The sequence below is a fragment of the Lutra lutra genome, chromosome 2 (genome assembly GCF_902655055.1).
Source record: "Lutra lutra chromosome 2, mLutLut1.2, whole genome shotgun sequence".
NCBI lineage: Eukaryota > Metazoa > Chordata > Mammalia > Carnivora > Mustelidae > Lutra > Lutra lutra.
Window position 1 is genome coordinate 24,064,471 of NC_062279.1, and position 19,823 is coordinate 24,084,293.

A 19,823-nucleotide genomic window follows, 5' to 3' on the forward strand; every position below is an offset into this window, starting at 1 on the left:
CATGATCTCAGGGTCCTGGGATCGAGTCCCACATCGGGCTCTCTGCTCAGCAGGAAGCCTGCTTCCCTCTCTCTCTCTCTCTGCCTGCCTCTCCGTCTACTTGTGATCTCTCTCTGTCAAATAAATAAATAAAATCTTTAAAAAAAAAGATTTATCAATTTAAGAGAGAGAAAGAGCAAGAGCGAGAGCGAGAGAGAGAGAGAGAGAGAGAGCACACCAGCATGGTAGTAGGGGAGGGGCAGGAGAAGGAGAAGGAGTCAGAGAATCTCAAGCCCACACCCAGCTGAGCACAGAGTCCAACTTAGGGCTGGACCCACGGACCCTGAGATCATGACCTGAGCCAAAATCAAGAGTTGGGCATATAACGGCGTAAGCCAGCCAGGTGCCCCAATATGACCAAATATTTTAATAATTTGTGTCCAAAGTTTGTAAAATGAACTGTTTCTAGGTTATGTTTCATTTAGTTCCTGTAGGAGATGTGACAAAGAGGACATTTTAAACCCTGCTCGCCAGTGTATCCTGAATCAGAAGTCATGGGGGGTAGCGTGGTATTAAACAGGCCAAGAGGGCTTGAGAGCAACAAAGAAGGGATGGCTGCCTGGACAGAGAAGCCCATGGGGTGCAGGCAGAGCCTGGGAGGCCATGTGGAATCCTTGAAAGAATTTTGGAGTCAGGCAGACTTATATTTAGATCCTAGCTCCATATGTTATGACTTGAATAACATTAGAATAGTTACTTTACCTCTGTAAGACTGTCTTCCTAACTTTTAAAATTATAATAATACCTCCCTTACAGATTGCTGTAAGGTTTCAACGAGAGAAACATGGAAAAAAATTTAGCACAATCTCCGGCCTATAGTAAGCATGCAAGAAACTATGAAACTATCCCTTCCTTTAGTTTTTTCTCATCCCCTGACATCTGACTCTTGCCCCCAGCCCTGCGGATGCCCTCTCACCCCCACCGGTCTTCACCCTGCTCAAGCTCCAGTCTTATTCTGGAGAGCATTATGGGCTGTACTGTGTCTCCCCCAAATCCATAGCTTGAAATTCTCACCTGCAGGACTTCAGAATGTGACTCTAGTTGGAGATAGTCTTTAAAGAAATATTTAAGTAAGATAATGAAGTTAATTAGGGTGGGTCCTTATCTACATTGACTGTTAAGTAAGATAATGAAGTTAATTAGGGTGGGTCCTTATCTACATTGACTGGTGTTCTTATAGAGGGAGGAAATTTGGATGTAGACAGATATGTTCAGAGATAAAAAGATGTGAAATACAGGGAGAAGACGGTCATCCACAAGCCGGAGAAAGAGGCCTATGAAGGGATCCATGCTTCCAACACCTTGACTGTGGACTTCTAGTCTCCAGAACTGAGAAACAAGCTGTCTGGTGTTGAAGGCACTCAGTGTGGTGCTTTCCCAAGCTGACTGATCCAGGGGCTCATGGCCGAAAACAGGTGTGAATGCCTGCTGAGGAGAGGAGAGGAGTATGGATGTTGCAAACTCAAAAGCCTTGCCTTCACAGAATAGCTAATTTGTGTAACACTGTTAATTTATAATGTTGCAATATTGTTTCAGGTGGGTTATGCATCAGAAAAGCTTTCCTTAGCCAGTAGGGAGGTCCGAGTGCCCAGATGACAAATGCCTTGCATAATCTTTTGGACCATAACCTAGTCTTATATAAGAGACTTCCTGTATCCTGGTTACAATTGTCAGACTTACTGTGGTTCATTTTTGTCTTTGAGGTTGCATTGTGCCATTCTTCAGGAAAAGTTCTCCAGGGAATCCTCAACCATCTTGCATGGTTGTTTGTTAATTTCTAACACACAGTTTAGCTCAGTATAGTTTGTTAGATATAAATTCTGGGTTGGAAGCAAGAGGAATGCATAAAAGCACCTGGGAAGTCTGACTTTTCCCCACAATGACACAGCTCCTCATGCCGAGAATCTGGTACATGCCAGGCTCTATCAGAACCTTGACCGGCCATGGGGAGGTGGGGAGAAATTAAAAGGAAAGGAGGTCTGGAAGGGGTAGGGAAAGAAAATATAGTTAAAAAAGAAATCACTTGTTTAGTTTTTCTCATATTAATTGCCCACATTGTAATTCACCTGAATTTTTTCTTTTTTTGCTTATTCACACTCAAAAGTCTTCTAGCAGTTTATTCTCCCCAACTTTGCATTGCACTCTCCAGAAAACTGTAGCATTCCTGCAAGCTAAAAATGCACCATATACTGCTTTCTCCCGATTGTTTATAACACAGTTAACACCAAACTTTGGGGAACTCCTGACACTTTCCTCTTTTGTCATATTTATGTTCCATATTCAGTGAACATTTATTGAGCCCCTAATATTTAGTGCCAGGTTCTATTTTTACTTCCCTTACCTAGTTTGATTAACTATAGCCCAATGGGATAAATATTGCAGTAAGGCTCAAAGAGGCTAAGTAACTTGGCCAAGAAAAAACCTCAATCCCAGCAGAGCCAGTATATTCAAACTTCAGGGAGGGACACAGAAAAGAAACAAATGAAAATAATTGCGGATCTTGCTAAGTGCTAAGAAAGAAACAGTATATCATAATGATAGCAGGGGCAGACTGAACCTGAGAGCCTCTGTGCAAAACTGACATTGAAATTGCAGCTTGAAGGATGGTAAGGAGCTAGCCAAGAATGGAGCTGGTGAAGAGCTTTTCAGACGGCATAAAGACACTGAGGTTTTGTTGTTCTAGAAACAGAAGGCCAGCCTCTTTGCAGCTTAGGGAGCAAAAGGTTGAGTGATGAGAAGTGATCTTGGAGAGGTAAGTAGGAGCCAGATCATGTTTGACCCTGGAGACCTAAGTAAAGAGATTGGACTTTATTTTAAATTCAGTGCAAACCCATGGGAAGGGTTTTTTGTTGTTGTTGTTTGTTTGTTTGTTTTTGGTTTTTTGGTTTTTTTTTCTTGGTTTTGGGGTTTGTTTTGTTTTGTTTTGTTTTGTGGTTGTTGTTGTTGTTGGTGTGTGTGTGTGTGTGTGTGTGTGTGATGATGCTATCAGTTTAAATTTTAAAAGAGATCATGGCTTTCTTATTATAAAATGACTTTTTAAGGATCCAGTTTTATGACGATCCAGTGAGGAACGTAGCCTGCCTGGCATGATGTTTATGGTTAGGGCTATTGGGATGTTAGTCTGGATTCCAATTGGAAGCCATGTGTTGGGAAGTTCTTTATTATGAAGCCCTACCCTTACTCTGTGTTTCTGTTCAGAAACTACCATTCTATCCTTGACCAAACTACTCCTGTAAACCCACTGATAAGTTGGGAAGTGACTTTTGTCCTTGGTTTGTAAAAGTCAATGATTTTTCATAATACATCAGAGTAGCACTGAGGATAATTTTAGAGCCAGAGGAACTGTCAAGATAAAGTACACATTTTTGTTTAAACAATAAAATTAAAGTACAGAACAGCTGAATGTCATGATCAAGGTCACACATATTGGGAGGATTGGACCGGAGTCCAGATCTCCCTACCACCCAGTTAAAAGCAAGTGCAGAGGATCTAGACAGGGGACAATGTTAGCACGTTCATGAAGCAAGAGAGCCTGGGGTTGCCTGTGTGGCTCGGTTGGTGAAGCATCTGACTCTTGGTTTGGGCTCAGGTCATGATCTCAGGGTCATGGGATGGAGCCTCAAATCAGGTCTCAAGTTCAGCAGGGAGTCTACTTGAAAATTCTCTCCCTCTGCTGCTCCCCCAGCCCCAGTATGCTCACTCACTCTCTCTCTCTCTCTCTCAAATAACTAATAAATCTTAAAAAAAAAAAAAAAAGGAAGAAAGAAACAAAGCAGCCTGGAGTGGTTGAAGCATATTGACAGGAAGGGGAGTGTCCTGAGATGAGGTTAGTGAGGAAGGGAGGGACTACAGTTGTCAGTAAAATTACAATGACATATGAGAATAATGAAGGAAAACACAGTTTGATATAGATGTAAAAATATAAGTAGATCTGTTATAAGGAAAGTTAATTAAAAATATTTCTTAGGAGGGGGGCACCTGGGTGGCTTAGTGGGTTAAGCCTCTGCCTTCGGCTCTAGGTCATGATCTCAGGGTTCTGGGATTGAGCCCCGCATCGGGCTCTCTGCTCGGCAGGGAGCCTGCTTCCTCCTCTCTCTCTCTCTCTCTGCCTGCCTCTCTGCCTACTGTGATCTCTATCTGTCAAATAAATAAATAAAGTCTTTAAAAAACTTAAAAAAATATATTTCTTAGGAGGAAAAGAATACACTTGGGATTCAACTGGAAATATTGATCTGAGTAGTATATTTTCTTGAGTCTGTCATTGAAATGGTCTCGCAGCAGAGTCACTAGTATTCACGGAATGACTTGTCATGTACCTCCTACCACCCAAATTTTGATCTGTAATACCTGAAAAATGAGCCACAGCTTCCCAGAAAGTAGCTAAAGGACAAAGGATCCTACTTCAAAGTGGTCCCATTGGCCAATTTAGTCAGAGAATTCCCTGTCAGTTCGACAAACTGTTTCAAAAAGAGCATCATTGCAAATGGTAAGATTTCGTTTCTTTTGATGGCTGCATAGTATTCCATCCATTTGCGACGACGTGGATGGAACTAGAGGGTATTATGCTTAGCGAAATAAGTCAATCGGAGAAAGACAACTATCATATAATCTCACTGATATGAGGAAGTGGAGATGCAACATGGTGGGTTTGGGGGGTAGGAAAAGAATAAATGAAACAAGATGGGATCGGGAGAGAGACAAACCATAAGTGACTCTTAATCTCACAAAACAAACTGAGGGTTGCTGGGGGTGGGGGGAGGGAGAGGGGGGTGGGGTTATGGACATTGGGGAGGGTATATGCTATGGTGAGTGCTGTGAAGTGTGTAAAATTGGCAATTCACAGACCTGTACCCCTGGGGATAAAAATACATTATATGTTTATTAAAAAATTAAAAAATTTAAAAAAAATTAAAGAACACACACACACAAAAGAGCATCATTAATTCTGTTAGAGTAATTGGGTATGGAGAATGAGCGGTGAAGGTGGTCTTTGGTGACCTTAAGGGGAGAGATACCAGTGGGATCAGGGGTGAAAGTCCAGCTAGAGTTGGTTGAGTGGAGTAAGAGGAAGCTGGAGAAGGTAGAGACAGTGCATTTGGAAGATTGTTAAAATCAGTTTTCCTGTGAAAAGTCCAGAAAAGTGGGATAGGAGCCAGACACGAGGTCAAAGGAGAGACTTTGTTAGATGGGAGATACTAAAGTATATTTGTTCTGCTACTACTATTTTTGTTTTAATTTTATGACTTTGAGCTGCTTCGGTTGCTTAACTAAGAATGCCTTAATAACCATTTTCTTGTTTTTTGTTCATTTTAACTTCGAATTAAGATGATCTCTTAAGCTTTAAGCTTTTTGAGCAGAGGGATGAAATAATATTTGCTATATTATCCTCAATAATATAAGCATAGTGTAGTTTTTTTAAAAAAATATTTTATTTATTCTTTTTGTCAGAGAGAGAGAGAGATCACAAGTAGGCAGAGCAGCAGGCAGAGAGAGAGGGAGAAGTGGGATTCCCGCTGAGCAGAGAGCCCGATGCAGGGCTCGATCCCAGGACCCCAAGATCATGACCTGAGCTGAAGGCAGAGGCTTAACCCACTGAGCCACCCAGGAGCCTCAGCATAGTGTAGTTAGTGATTGTTTTTCAGTAAATGAATTAAAGATAAGCCAAAAAACAAAAACAAAACAAAACAAAACAAAAACCAGAGGTTGGCTATAAAGTTGTCCTTACAATTCATTCATTAGAACCAAATTTTTATTCTTGGCGTTCTTCATCATCAGACTGCATATATGGAGCTGAGATGCATCTGTGTCAAACTGAATTTGGAAATAGTGTTGTGGCTTTATATAGAAAAGTTATTGTGTATATGCAGTGTAGGTAAGTTATTCCTCCAAAAAAAGAGAGTTTGAATTTAAAGACAAGAAAAAAGAAAATTCAGATTAAGAAATAGAAGGATCACAGCAAACACATTTGCAATGAAAGTACCTAAAAACCACATTGTTCTAGCAACAATTACATAACTGTTCTTTGCTAATTTAAGGGGGGAAAGTACTTTTTTTCCTACTATGAGGGCGTATTTTAGTATCTGAAGTTTTGGATTTTGGATGTACTCATGACTCAAAGTTGAATAAGATTTAAGGTACCAGCAGTTTGGTGGACTGCTTTTTATCAACAGATAACATTTTTGACAACCAACTCTTAATGTATAATCACCAAAGCCAAATTTTAAAAACTCAGTCCTAAAAATATAAGACTAGAATGATCTTTGAGGTGATCCCCTGCTTTAAAATCAAGATTTAATTTAAATCAATAAGACTAAATCTGCTCTAATATTTTTAGAGCTGTTTTTAGAGAATAGATTTGATAGCATCCTAAACAATCATACTGGTGTATAAATAAACTTAATTTGGGTGGGATTATTGGTAGCCAAGTGTTTAGACTATGATAAGTGATTTTATTATCTAGCAGATGCATAAGGATGTACTGTAGTTAAGTTGCTAGCTATAGTTCTGATTGATTTATAATAAGTTATAAGTATATAATAAATAGTAACCTTCTCTTGAGAACTAATGTAAGAGATCAACACATATCGTCTTAGTAGATTTCCAGAGGAAAAAACTCAATTTTAAATTCAGGGTTTGATTATGAATTTTGTTTCAACCTGAGTAGGCTGTGATGGCCAGTTGTTTTGTGTAATCTGTCTAGATGTTGCTGTGAAGGTATTTTTTTATATGTGATTAATATTTAAACTAACAGACACTGAATAAAGGAAATGACCTTCCACAGTGTGGGCCAACTTCATTCAATCAGTTGAAGACCTTAAGAGAAAAGATTGAGGTCCCCTGAAGAAATTAATTAATTTCTCTCTCTCTCTTTCTTACTTCGAGGGAGGTGAGGGGACGACACAAGCCATGGGAATGGCAGGCAAAGGGAGAAGCAGGCTCCCTGCTGAGCAAGGAGCCTGATGCAGGGCTCCATCCTGGGACCCTGGGATCAGGACCAGAGCGAAGGCAGAGGCTTAACTGACTGAGCCATCCAGGCGTCCCTGAAGAAAGAATTTCTGCCTTGAGGCTGCCTTGGACCCAGGATTGCAACATTTACTTTTTTTTTTTTTTTAAGATTTTATTTATTTATTTGACAGACAGAGATCACAAGTAGGCAGAGAGGCAGGCAGAGAGAGAGGAGGAAGCAGGCTCCCCACTGAGCAGAGAGCCCGATGCGGGGCTCGATCCCAGTACCCTGGGATCATGACCTGGGCCAAAGGCAGAGGCTTTAACCCACTGAGCCACCCAGGCGCCCAGCAACATTTACTCTTTACTGGCTTTTCACTTTGCTAGTCTGCTTTGCAGATTTCAGACTTGTCATCCCCTACAATCCTGTAAGCCAATTCCTTAAAATCAATCACTCCCTGCCCCTTCTCTCTCTCTCTCTCTCTCTCTCTCTCTCTCTCTCTGTGTGTGTGTGTGTGTGTGTGTGTGTGTATGTGTGTTGGTTCTGTTTCTCTGGAGAACTCTGACTAGTATACAGAGGTTGGAAGACTTTTTCTATAGAGAAACAGATGTTAAATCTTTTAGGCAAGACAGACCAAACTGTCCCTGTCACACGTACCCAACTCTGCCATTGTAACACAAAAATGGCCATGTAAATGAATGGGTGGGTCTGTGTTCCAGTAAAAACTTATCTACAGAAATAGGTGGCTGGCTGTATTTGGAACAGGACTGTAGGTTACTGACCCGTGTATTTAAATGATTGCCTGATAATTCATGCCAAAGAGACAAGGGAGGGTATGTGTCTCTCTATGTATAATAATTTACTATCCCCACTTTCTCTCTTCCTTTATATACATGTACACACACACACACACACACACACACACACACACACATACTCTTAAGGATGTTTATTCAAGTGAGGTTTGAATCAAGAAGCAGTTTTCATCCTTTGTATATTAGGGGTTATTACTTTGGCTGATAGTCTCAATCTTCAACTTGGGTTTTACATGTTTTATCTTTACCTTTTTTTTAAGATTTTATTTATTTATTTCAGAGAGGGTGCGTGTATATGAAGCAGGGGAGGAGGGGCAGAGGGACAAACTGACTCCCCACTGAGCTTGGACCTGGATGAAGGGCTCCACCCCAGGACCCTCAAGTCATGACCTGAGCCCCAGGTGCTCCCCCTCCCCAAGAATTTCTTAAATACTGCAACAGAAAGTCTCACTCTTGTCGATTCTGAACTAATAATTGACTAGTTAGCCTTTTCTCTGATGCCCCATTCCGTTTCTTAGAGGAACGAGTAATGAGAGAGGAGATTGATAGGTGGACAGGGGAGCTGGAAAACACAACTGGCAACCCAGTCTACCAGCTTTGCAGTGTCCATGATGGTTCCAGATTCCAAGATCCTTAAAGGCCATCATTTTGCTCTCGGCAAACAGGAACATCGTTGACGAGGCGGGTAATAATTTACTATCCCCACTTTCTCTCTTCCTATACTCCGTAAGTGCCAGGAAAGTATTGTGATTCCTTAGGATCTTTCAACAAATCAGTCTTTGTTGCCTACTTGTACCACAGTTAGTTGGGGAAGAGTTTTAAGTTCTCGGGAATATTGGAAAGTTAGAAATCTCAAAAGCAAAATAATATCACTGTAGGCCACAGGGCAGAAAGAAGTTAGGCTGATCCAAGATAAAATTAGGCAAATACACTTTTGAAGTGGAAAATTAAAATCGTACCCCACAATGTTAATATGTATGTATTTACCATATTATCGTTTCATTTATCATATCACCATCTGTGTCTGTCCCATCATGGGTATTAGAAATGTTAAAGGAAATTGAGAGCCTAGGAAGCACTGAAAGGAGCCACATCAAGTTTGATAAGTGATCTGGACGTCATATATTACTTGGACTAAGAGTATTTAAGGGAGATACAAATAACTTCATGTAAAACTCTGTCATTTAGATTTTCTGTTTATTGCTACAGATTGGAAGCCTAGACACCATAGGTAGAAGCCACGAAGAGGCTAATTTCAGGAACCTATAATCCTATAATAATTCTTTAGAGCAATCCAATACTGGAATGGACAGTACCACAACCCACGGGCTTCTGTTGCTTCTAGATATGCCTAAACTGACATTCAGAAGCCGTCTTAGGAAGGAGGTGTGTTGGATCAGGTAATCTTAAAATATCTTTCACAACATTACCCTCCGGATCCAGTGTTTCTTAAGGCAATTAAATCATATCCCAGGCAATACCAAATCTCTGCTCACTACAGCTTCCAACTTTGAGATAGGCCAAAACTTCCAAAAAAAGACTTTAGTCCACATGGAGGAAGACCAAATGGGAAATAGAACAAGTATATAGTATAGAATTCCTCAGTACGGTTTCTTGTCCCGGCTTCTTTCAGCTATGCAGCCCCCAATCTCGAGTCCTCTACTCTCGTGTCCTCATCTACCTTGGGATGTTTACCACAGCCCGGAAGGGATGGCGCTTTCTCAGGCACATTGCCTGCCTCTCTCATTGTACCGTAGGGAGCTACTCATCATTGGGCATAAGAAGTTATACCTAGAGAAATTTGGCAAGAAGAGTATGTTCCATGGACACAACATTTCGTTCTTTCTAGAGTGTTAATTAGGCAGTTGCCAACTTATAAAGAGCAATAAATGTCTCTGGAATTGTAGTGACCTGGAGAGTACTGCTTTCCTCTGATCCTCGAGTTGGAAGGAAGAATAAGACACCATCGATACAGGACGAGGACTCACACGGAGCACGCCTGATGAGTTTTGTTTTCTGTATGGTATTCAGGGCTGAAATGCCAGCAGAGCAGAGCCCTGGCTGAATGCAAGCACCAGCCTTCCCTCTTCACCCTCTCTCCCACAGTGCTCACCTCTCCTCTAAATAAAGTTGAACAAATATTTCAAGAATGTTGGTTTGAAGGGGAGCCAAATTATTAACCTATGTAGCCCTATATCTCTTTCAGGCCCTGTGTTTGCCATAAGTGTCATAATCTATTATCTCTTTTTTTCTGTTTATTTCTACAGTGTCCATGGAAAACGTTGGGGAACAAGGTAGGCCATGTTTTATTATTGTTTTGTATATAAAATTTTAAAGAGAGTTCTTAAAAATAGTATTCATTTAGATTTGGTTGGAATTAATAAATTATACTTGGAGAATGTGCAGTCAAGATGGGGTTAAAGACTTCTCTCAGTCTTCAGACTGAATTCTGTCAGATGCTTGGCAAAGACCTCTCCCTTGAAATGGTAGCCATGGTGCCAAAGATTCTTGTGGCTTTGAGATATAGGAATATCAACAATTTCCTGTTTCAGCTCAGAGTATTACCCCATACCTGAGTCATCCATAGTGTTCATGGAAAATGTCATTAGCTCTAGTCATTTCACACTGATTTAAGTGCCTTAATGGACAATTGAATTTTTAAATGATTCTGTAAGTATCATCATTCTTTAAAAAGAAGATAAATGATAAATGAAGAGTATTATCATTTTTTTAAAAAAATTGCCACACAGTTTTAAAATACCAAACGTGCTGTATTTTGAATTAGCATGTTTTATTCAACTGTGTCTTACAGAGTTAATTTATATATTAATGTATTATTCAGAAATGATCATTGTCACTGTATACAAAATTAATACTTTATATTTGCATAGTACAGCATTTCACCATACAAAAAAGCCATATAAAGTGTATTTGTATACATTGCCTGAAAAAAGTATGCTTTTCTTAACAATTGTCCCATGTGATAAAAAAGACACTTGAACTCCTGTTGGAGGAAATCCTTTTTGTCCAGATGGTCTCTGTTTAATTATGTAGTCATTAAACATTCAGGGCCAACACATTTGACCACAGCTAAGCAAAATTAGCAAACAGCTTCTCAAATAGGAACTGCCTTTGGTATCCTTTGTCAGTGAAGTAAAGTTCTTAAAACCTGAATGTTTTAACATTTATTTGTTTAATTCCGTGTTTATTACTTAAAGTTGAAGGCATAGCTGCCTTACTTTTATAATTTAGGAAAGGTCCCTATAGCCATTTGGCCAATAGATGGGTCTGTCTAGAGATGAGAGCTTTCCTTTCATGGGACATTAAATAACTAAATTATTAAAGAATTTGGTTAACTTAGAACAACTAGATCTTTGTGAATACCATGGTTTCAATTTGTATTTGCATATTATAATGATAATATGTTCTTCTCATTTGCATATTATAATGATAATATGTTCTTCTCATTTTAGTTGTGTGCCTGATTGCTTATCATCTACTTTTTGCAATGTTTGTCTGGTCATACTGGAAAACTATCTTTACATTACCAATGAATCCTTCAAAAGAAGTAAGTTAAAATATTAATAAAGTTACCTTAAAGTTAGAAATCAATAACACTGATGTCTGAAGAATGGATTTTATGTCTTTTTATTAATGTTTCAAGCTCAGTGAGTGTAGTGATTTGTTTATATTAATATGTCTGTTGGTAAATACTTGAATTTTCACTTGGCAAATATTTTTGCACTGTGTGAGTATTGTATATCCAATATTAAAACTGTCATGTGTTCCGTTTCTACTTTAGAGTCTGACATCAGGGTGGATGGATCGATATACAGACAGAGCTGATGGTAGATATTGCTATATTATAATTATCAGTTATCATACTAATAGTTGATTAGTTGACTGTCAACCACCAGAAACAACAACAATAAAATAACAATGTTACTAATCTTCTCTTACATTCAAAGTCTGTAGCTAGTCCACAGCTTCTTGCTCTGATATGTGTAGCCTCCATTTCCAACATCACCTCTTGGCCTAAGATGGATGCTCCAGTTCCAGCCATCATGTCTACCTTCCAGACAGCAGGTCAGAGAAACTAGGATAGAGGAGTGGAAGTAAATGTCCTTCCTTTTAAGGATGCTTTCTGGAAGTTGCTAATGCCATTAACTTACATTAGAACTTACTTTCTACTTACTTTAGAACTTAGTTATATAGCCACATTCTTTATGCAGAAGGTTGGGAATGTAGTCTTTATTCTCAGTGGCCGTGTTTACCATATTAACCGTGTCAGAAGGAAATTGTGGATATTGGTGGGTGGGGGGAATAGCATTCTCAGCTACGGAAGGTTTTGAGTAGAGTGATATGGTCAAATTTGCACTTTGAAAAGATCATTCTAAGTATTTGTTTCTGAGTCTTTCACCTTGTTAAACATTCTTAGAGCAAAGGATCGTGTCTTACTCATTTCTGTATTGTTGGCACTTAGTCCACTACATGTTTGTTGAATTGAAATAAACTTTATTCCAGTAATAATGGTAGAGTTTTAGTTGGCCAAGTTAAAAAAAAAAAAGAAAGAAAGAAAGAAAAAAGAAAGGTCTAGGCATCACTGCGAATTGTTCCCTGAAGTAATCTGTTTAAAATGCAGCTGTGGTCAAAAAGCCCAATAAATACGCTATACGACTTGGGAAAGGATATTAAAAATAAAACCACAGATATTTGCACAGAATTAGTGGTATGCTTGGCCTAAAATGCTTTACATGTAGCCTTTTTTTCTTCTACTCTCTACTGATTTTTTTTCCTACCTTTCCCCACCTTCCTCCTGCCATGTTTGCGCCTTTCCTGTTATCTCTCTTATCCCCATCCTGATCTTAGTCATAAGTAAGAAGGAGAATGCAGACCCCTTTCATAGGTGATCTCATCCTCATCATCATAGATGATCTTTGTATTGATAATTCCCAAATCTGTTTCCAGCTTTGACCTCTCCTGTTGCAAACTCACGTTATTTCCCTGCCAAACACAGCTCCTTAATCCACTGACACCTCAAATACAACACATCAAAAGCTGAAGTCACCCCCACTCCCTTCCCCAAACCGTGACTCATCTGTTTCTTACACTGGTTAATGCTGCTGCCATCCAGCTCATCCTTCTGGACTTTCCAGCGTCTTGGAAGCTTGGCAGCCTTGCCCGGAATTATCCCGCTTTCTTGCCCCTCCCCCAACATCTAAATCTTGCTGATGCTTTTACTTCCTAATTTTTCTTCTTTGGTTCCAACACCCCCCTCCTTTTTTCCCCTTTCTTTCTTTTTTTTCATACCATTACCATAATTCAGGGTCTCAGTCACCTCTTTTGTCTGAGACATTGCAGTCTCCAGTAGGATTTTACTACTTACAGTCTTACCTACCTTCCCTTCTCAGAGCCCTGCAGAATTTCTCTTTACCAAAGCTAGAGGTCTAAAATCAACTTAAACTTCTCCACTCTACATCTGATAGCTCTTTCAACCAGTTCCCCTATTCTCCGTATTTTCAACATTCTATCCCGTAAGCAAGATCATATCATTCTTTTGCTCAGAACTTTCCTTTGATATGTGAGCTCATTCAGAGTAGAAACACAATTCTCTACTGTAGTTTACAAGGCTACACGTGCCCTGCCCCCTCACCGTCTCTTGGACCTTCTTCAGTGCTGCCTCAGTCACACTGGTCTCTTTGCCCAGAGGTCAATATGCATGTTTCTCCTTTGGGGGTCTTGAAACCTGGTATTTTCCCTTGATCTGGAACATTCTTCCTATAGATAACTGTGTGGCCAGGTCCCTTCCTTCCTATTTCTATGTCTCTGCTCAAATGATACCTTATCTTTGAGGCTTTCTGTGACCACTCTGTATAAAATGGTAAAATCCTATGCCTGGAATTCCCTATAAACCTTAACCTTGCTTTATTTTTCTCCATGGCATAACATTGGATAACTCATTCTATCTTCACTTTTTATATTATTCCTAGAATGTAAATTCGGCAACGGCATGAACTTTATCTGTTTTCTTCTCTGACCCATTGCTAGTACCCATTGCTGACCCGTGGGTCAGCAGTATCTGACCCATAGAAGGTACTCGATAAGTATTTGTCAAATGATTGGACATAGAGTAGAAGTTATGTGTACAGATGCAGGTTTGTGTTTGTAGCTTTGGCAGAAGTTGAAGTGACTTCTAATTTCTCCCTAAAAGTATATGTGAGATCATTCGCTACGAATGGGAGGGAGGGAGGCTTGACTGAAGTTGGGGAGAGCAGACATTGAAATAGTAGTTAAAGTGAGCAGGAAAGTAAAATGTAAAACATGGAAGAAATGACACAGTATTTGAGGGAGCAGTTGAGATCGAGGACAGTGATTTATACCTGCAGCAGGTTTTGTCAATGATTTTTCTACCAAAAAACCCCCATATGCTTTATTCCATTCCTACACCTGTGTGAGATAGATACTATTTATTACATTTTACAAATGGAGCAGTAGGCTTTGAATGTTAGCTAGTTATCCCAGGGTGTCTAAAGCTAGTGTGTGGTAGAGCTCGCATCAAAGCGAGTTGTTCTGACCATCAAGCCTACATTCTTGCCAGTATACCATGCTCTTAGTATGGAAAGTGGACACCCCACGGGGAGGTGGGGGAGGTGGGGTGCAGCCAGGCCATCAGTTGGAGCATGGAGAAAAAATATCACTTCCATTTATATATTATTTTTTTAGTGTTTCTTTTTTTAAAATTAAGCTACATATATAAGGCAGAGACATTTATAGAAATATATATATAATATATATAATTATATATGAAGAATAAAATATGTATAAAGTTTTATATGTAAGATCTTATATATAATAGCTAATAATAAATATATAAATAAATATGCATATCAGTCTCAAATGAGCTTTTTTACTGATGGGTTCGTGGTCAAAAGAATTGGAAGACCATTATTATGAAAGAGCCCTGACTTGCTGGTTAAGAATCTTGAGTTATTCCATTAATAAAGTGTAAGATCTCACCCTAATCTTTTAATTGGTCAGGAGCCAGAGACCCTCCCACTTGTAAAATGAGGGGTCCTTGACTTAATTGACAATAGAGTGCTCTCAGCTGCTGAAAATCTTAGAAATATGGGACTAAAATAGCAGGAGAAGAGGCTGTATAAGGAAATAATGTTAATATTTTCTCATTACTATTGAGAGAATTCTAAGAAATCTGGAATTCTACGAAATCTAAAATTTACCTTTTTATATAACAGGATTGTAAAATTGCTAATAGTTTTTCAATTTATAAGATTTTTTTTCCCCTATGAAAGTAAGATAACCATACTAATTTGAAAATGGAGACTAAACAAAAAAAGAAAGGAAAAAAGGAAAACACTCCACACTAATATAGGCAGTTTGCATGCAGATTTTCTTTCGAGTTATTTTTCCTGGTTGTATTCAACATGCACATATTCTAGTTTTTTTCCCCACATAATAGCCCATCATTGGTTTATTGTCATTTTTTAAAATGTCATAATATCCTCACTGAAATATGTAAAAATTTATTCTGTCACATCCCAACTTGGAATTTTAGACTGATCCCAACTTTCCGTATTATAAATTTGTGTTAACATGTTTGTACATGTTTTGTACACACTTTTTACCTATATTTTGGATTATTCCCTTATTATAAATTCTCAAAATTACTAGATCAAGGGGCGCCTGGGTGGCTCAGTGGGTTGAGCCACTGCCTTCGGCTCAGGTCATGATCCCAGGTCCTGGGTTCAAGCCCCGCATCGGGCTTTCTGCTCGGCAGGGAGCCTGCTTCCTCCTCTCTCTCTGCCTGCCTCTCTGCCTACTTGTGATTTCTCTCTGTCAAATAAATAAATAAAATCTTTAAAAAAAAATTACTAGATCAAGGAAATTGCAGTCACTTGCCAAATTGTTTGAAAAGAGAATGGTAACAAGTTACAGTGCTAACAGTTTTATTGGAACTTTGGCATCGCATGTTGTCATTAAGAAAGCCACTGGTTGCTGATTTAATGGACAAAAATGTTATGTGTTTTAATTTGTACATTTTAGATACTAATGAGATTATATGTTCCCTTTTGTGCTATGTGAAAAAGAATTGGGGGGGGGTGGGTTGTGGGGGGTAGGGAGGGAAAAAATGAAACAAGATGGGACCGGGAGGGAGACCAACCAGAAGAGACTCTTAATCTCAGGAAACAAACTAAGGGCTGCTGGGGGAGGGAGGGATAGGGTGGCTGGGTGAAGGACACTGGGGAGGGTATGTGCTGTGGTGAGTGCTGTGAATTGTGTTAAGACTGATGATTCACAGACCAGTACCCTTGGGGAAAATAATACGTTATATGTTGATTAAAAAAAAAGAACTAGCAGAAAATATAATTCTGTGAGTTTTCTGTTTGGTTATTAGATTTCAGTTTTTTTCTTAAGTTGTATATCCTATTAAAATTATAGTCTTCTTTAACCTGAAAAGTCTATTTGATTTCGGATCTTGGGTTTCTAATACCTTTCTCTAGGTAAGAAAGGAGGAATCCTTGAAGAAATGGACTCTAGAACTAGGGCAGGAATTAAGAGTGTGTGTGTGGAGGGGCGAAATAGATTAAGGGGATTAAGAGGTAGAAACTTTCAGTTATAAAATAAATAAGTCTCAGAGATGAAAAGTACGGCACAGGGAATATAGTCAATAGTATTATAATAACGTATGGTGACAGATGGTGACAGCACTTACCATGGTGAGCATGGAGTAATGTATAGAATTGTTGAATCAATATGTTGTACATTTGAAACTAATATAACATTGTATCTTAATTATGTTTAAATAAAAAGTAAAAACTAAAATTAAAAAAGATGAGCCAGAGCATCTTATAATAATGACAAGTGAGGTAGTGCTCTAAAGTAAATAAAATAGAGTACTTTCTCGACCTACGATGGGGTTACATCCTGATGAACCCATTGTAAGTTGAAAATATAGTAAGTTAAAAATGCATTTAGTACATCTAACCCATTGAGCATGATAGCTTAGCCTAGCTGACCTCAAACATATTCAGAACACTTACATCAGCCTCCATCTAGGCAAAATCTTTAATACAAAGCCAATTTTATAGTAAATTGTTGAATTTATTGAATACTGTACTGAAAGTGAAGAACAGTGGTTCTTCATTTGGGGACAAAATGATTGTTAAGTGTCTTTGTTGTTTACCCTTGTGATCACGTGGCTGGCAGGAGCTGTGGCTCGCTGCCACCGCTCCACATCATGAGAGAGGGTCATACCGAATATCACTTTCCTGGGAGGAGATACAAATTCAAAATTTGAAGTATGGTTTCTAATGCATATATATTGCTCTCACACCATTGTGAGGTAAAAAAAAATCATTGAACCTCTGTAAGTTGGGACCATCAGTAGGTTGTTGGTGGCATATCAGAAGGACACAGGAGCCAACTGGAGACTCCCAATGACCAAAGCTAGAAAAATCTGAGCAAAAAAATAAATAAAATAGTATTGGATTATAACGCAAAGTATAAAATAAATATCTCTGAGTCTACTGATATAAGTAAATGAATAAATGAATGAATAAACGGGGAGCAAAATCTCTTATAGAAGAATTTCAAATAATGCAGATACTCTGCCTTTAAGAGAGACAAGAATAAAAAACCCCATTACTTCAAAGTAGGCTGCGTGTGGTGAATTTCTTTCAAAGAGTATAGGATGGAAAAGGGAAAAACACAAGGAACTTTAGAGTGGAAGAACCTGACAAACACTGCCTCAACCAGGTGACCGAGGTTCAGTCGGCACTGATAGATGTTGTTAGCATATCCTCTTGAGGGGATGTAGTAAGAATGGCGCTTTCCCTCTATGGTCTTCATCCCCCTGACAACTAATCTCAAACCCATCATGAGAAAAGCATCAGACAAATTTTAATAGAGAAGCATCTTATAAAATAGCTGACCAGAATACTCAAAACTGTCAAGGTCAACAAAAACAAGGACTATCTCTGAAACTGTCACAGTCAGGAGGAACTTAAGGAGATAGGACAAATAAATGTACTGTGGCATACTGGGTGGAATCCTGGAAGAGAAAAAGATATTCAGTAAAAACTTAAGAAAACTAAAGAAATCTGAATAAACTATGGACTTTAGTTAATAATAATGTATCAGTATTTATTTACTAATTGTGGTAAACATATCATAGTGTACTAATATTTGATGTTTAGTAATGTGGGCAATTTGATGAGAAGATATATGGAAGCCATGTAATATTTGCTCAAATTTTCCATAAATCTAAAGTGTTTTAATGTTGATAAAACTATTTAAACAAAACAAAACAGAAGGGGACTACCATAATCTGCACTGTGATAATCTGCAGGTTGGTGATAGGTCTAGGACGTTATCTTTCCACCCCAGGAGATCTTTCATTCCTTCAGATCTCTACAGATGTCATCTTTCTTCAAATCCATGACATACCTTTGCATGGAAGTATTCTGGGGGAAAGGTCTGTATATTTGGTACATCCCAAGGTAAAATTAGATATTTGGACATCCATGTTATACAAGTAATAATTCTACCAACCTGTATTTGGTATTCTGGACCTGATGCCATGTGTTTATTTACTAATAAAAGCATTAAACATCTAAGGAATCTTTCAGTTCTGTTACTCATTTTTTTTTAAGATTTTATTTATTTATTTGACACAGAGAGAAAAATCACAAGTAGGCAGAGAGGAGGCAGAGAGAGAGGAGGAAGCAGGCTCCCCGCTGAGCAGAGAGCCCGACTCGGGGCTCCATCCCAGGACCCTGAGATCATGACCTGAGCTGAAGGCAGAGGCTTTAACCCACTGAGCCACCCAGGCGCCCCGCTGTTACTCATTTTTTAAAACTGAGATTTAAGGTAGCAAGCAAGTGAAAAGCAACTGATGGAAAGAATGCACTATGCCTTTGTAAATGTGACCTTCATTTATTTGTTTTTTGTATTCATTTGAGAAAGGACCGGTTGAAGTCTAATTTTGAAACACTATGAAATTAATTAGTAGGAAAGAAAATGTGGATTTATAATGGAAGGAATATTTAATGTGGAGAATACCTTTTTCAGTTGCTTTAGAAACTCTTAAAGACTTAACTATAACCTACCTACTAGTTTAATGCCAGTAAATTTGATACACTAATTTAGAATAATTTGTATTATGTAAATGTATACTTAGAGAAAATTTTTTACTTTCCCTTAATGGGTCTGAAATTTTACAGTATATTTAACTAAGTGTTATGCATATGGAAATATTATGGTAACTTAGAAATGATCTACATTTGAAAACTGGAGATTCATTTTTCTTTTTAAAATAACCTCAATAGAATTGTCAACCTCTAAACAAAGATTTTTAATTTTTATTTCTCCAAAGAGAAAGATTTAGGCTCAAACATCATGACCTCATTTTCAACAAATTGTTTTTCTTTCCTTCACTGACATAATTAGATCACTTTTTTAAGACTTAAAAGGTGAACTATATCATACATAAAAAAAATATAATGCACAATTTAAAGAATAATAAAATGAAAATACCTAAAGTCACTCAAGTATTATAGAAAACATTATTTATATTTTTGGTATTACCTATGTACTTTCATATTGCATTTCCCTGCATTTCTCTAGAAGTAACTACTCTCCTGAAGTTTTGTGTTAATCAGTCTCTTGTTTTTCTTTATAATTTTCTCATATATGTGTGTGTTTGTATGTGTGTGTATCCCCATAGTGTATACCTTTCTGGTTTTAAAATTTTATGTAAATGGAATCCTTCTATATATTTTCTATAAAGTGATCTGTTGTTCAACAGTATGTTGAGATTCTCTGTTACAAATAACTGTAGTTTGGGGTACCTGGGTGGCTTAGTTGTTAAGCATCTGCCTTCAGCTCAGGTTGGGATCCCAGTTCTGGGATCGAGCCCCGCGTCAGGCTCCCCGCTCTGCGGGGAGCCTGCTTCTCCCTTTCCCACTCCCTCTGCTGTGTTCCCTCTCTCTCTGTGTCTCTGTCAA

The 19,823-nt window shown here is 38.5% G+C and overlaps 1 protein-coding gene across 1 annotated transcript in view; it reads left to right on the plus strand.

Moving 5' to 3' along the window:
- The window catches only part of ZDHHC2 (zinc finger DHHC-type palmitoyltransferase 2), a 73,728-nt gene that overhangs the window by 15,558 nt on the left and 38,347 nt on the right, over nucleotides 1-19,823 (plus strand). The window contains exons 2-3 of the mRNA XM_047716145.1: nucleotides 10,068-10,094; nucleotides 11,274-11,368. Coding sequence (XP_047572101.1) covers nucleotides 10,068-10,094; nucleotides 11,274-11,368 — 122 coding nt within the window. The remainder of the gene's footprint in view (nucleotides 1-10,067; nucleotides 10,095-11,273; nucleotides 11,369-19,823) is intronic.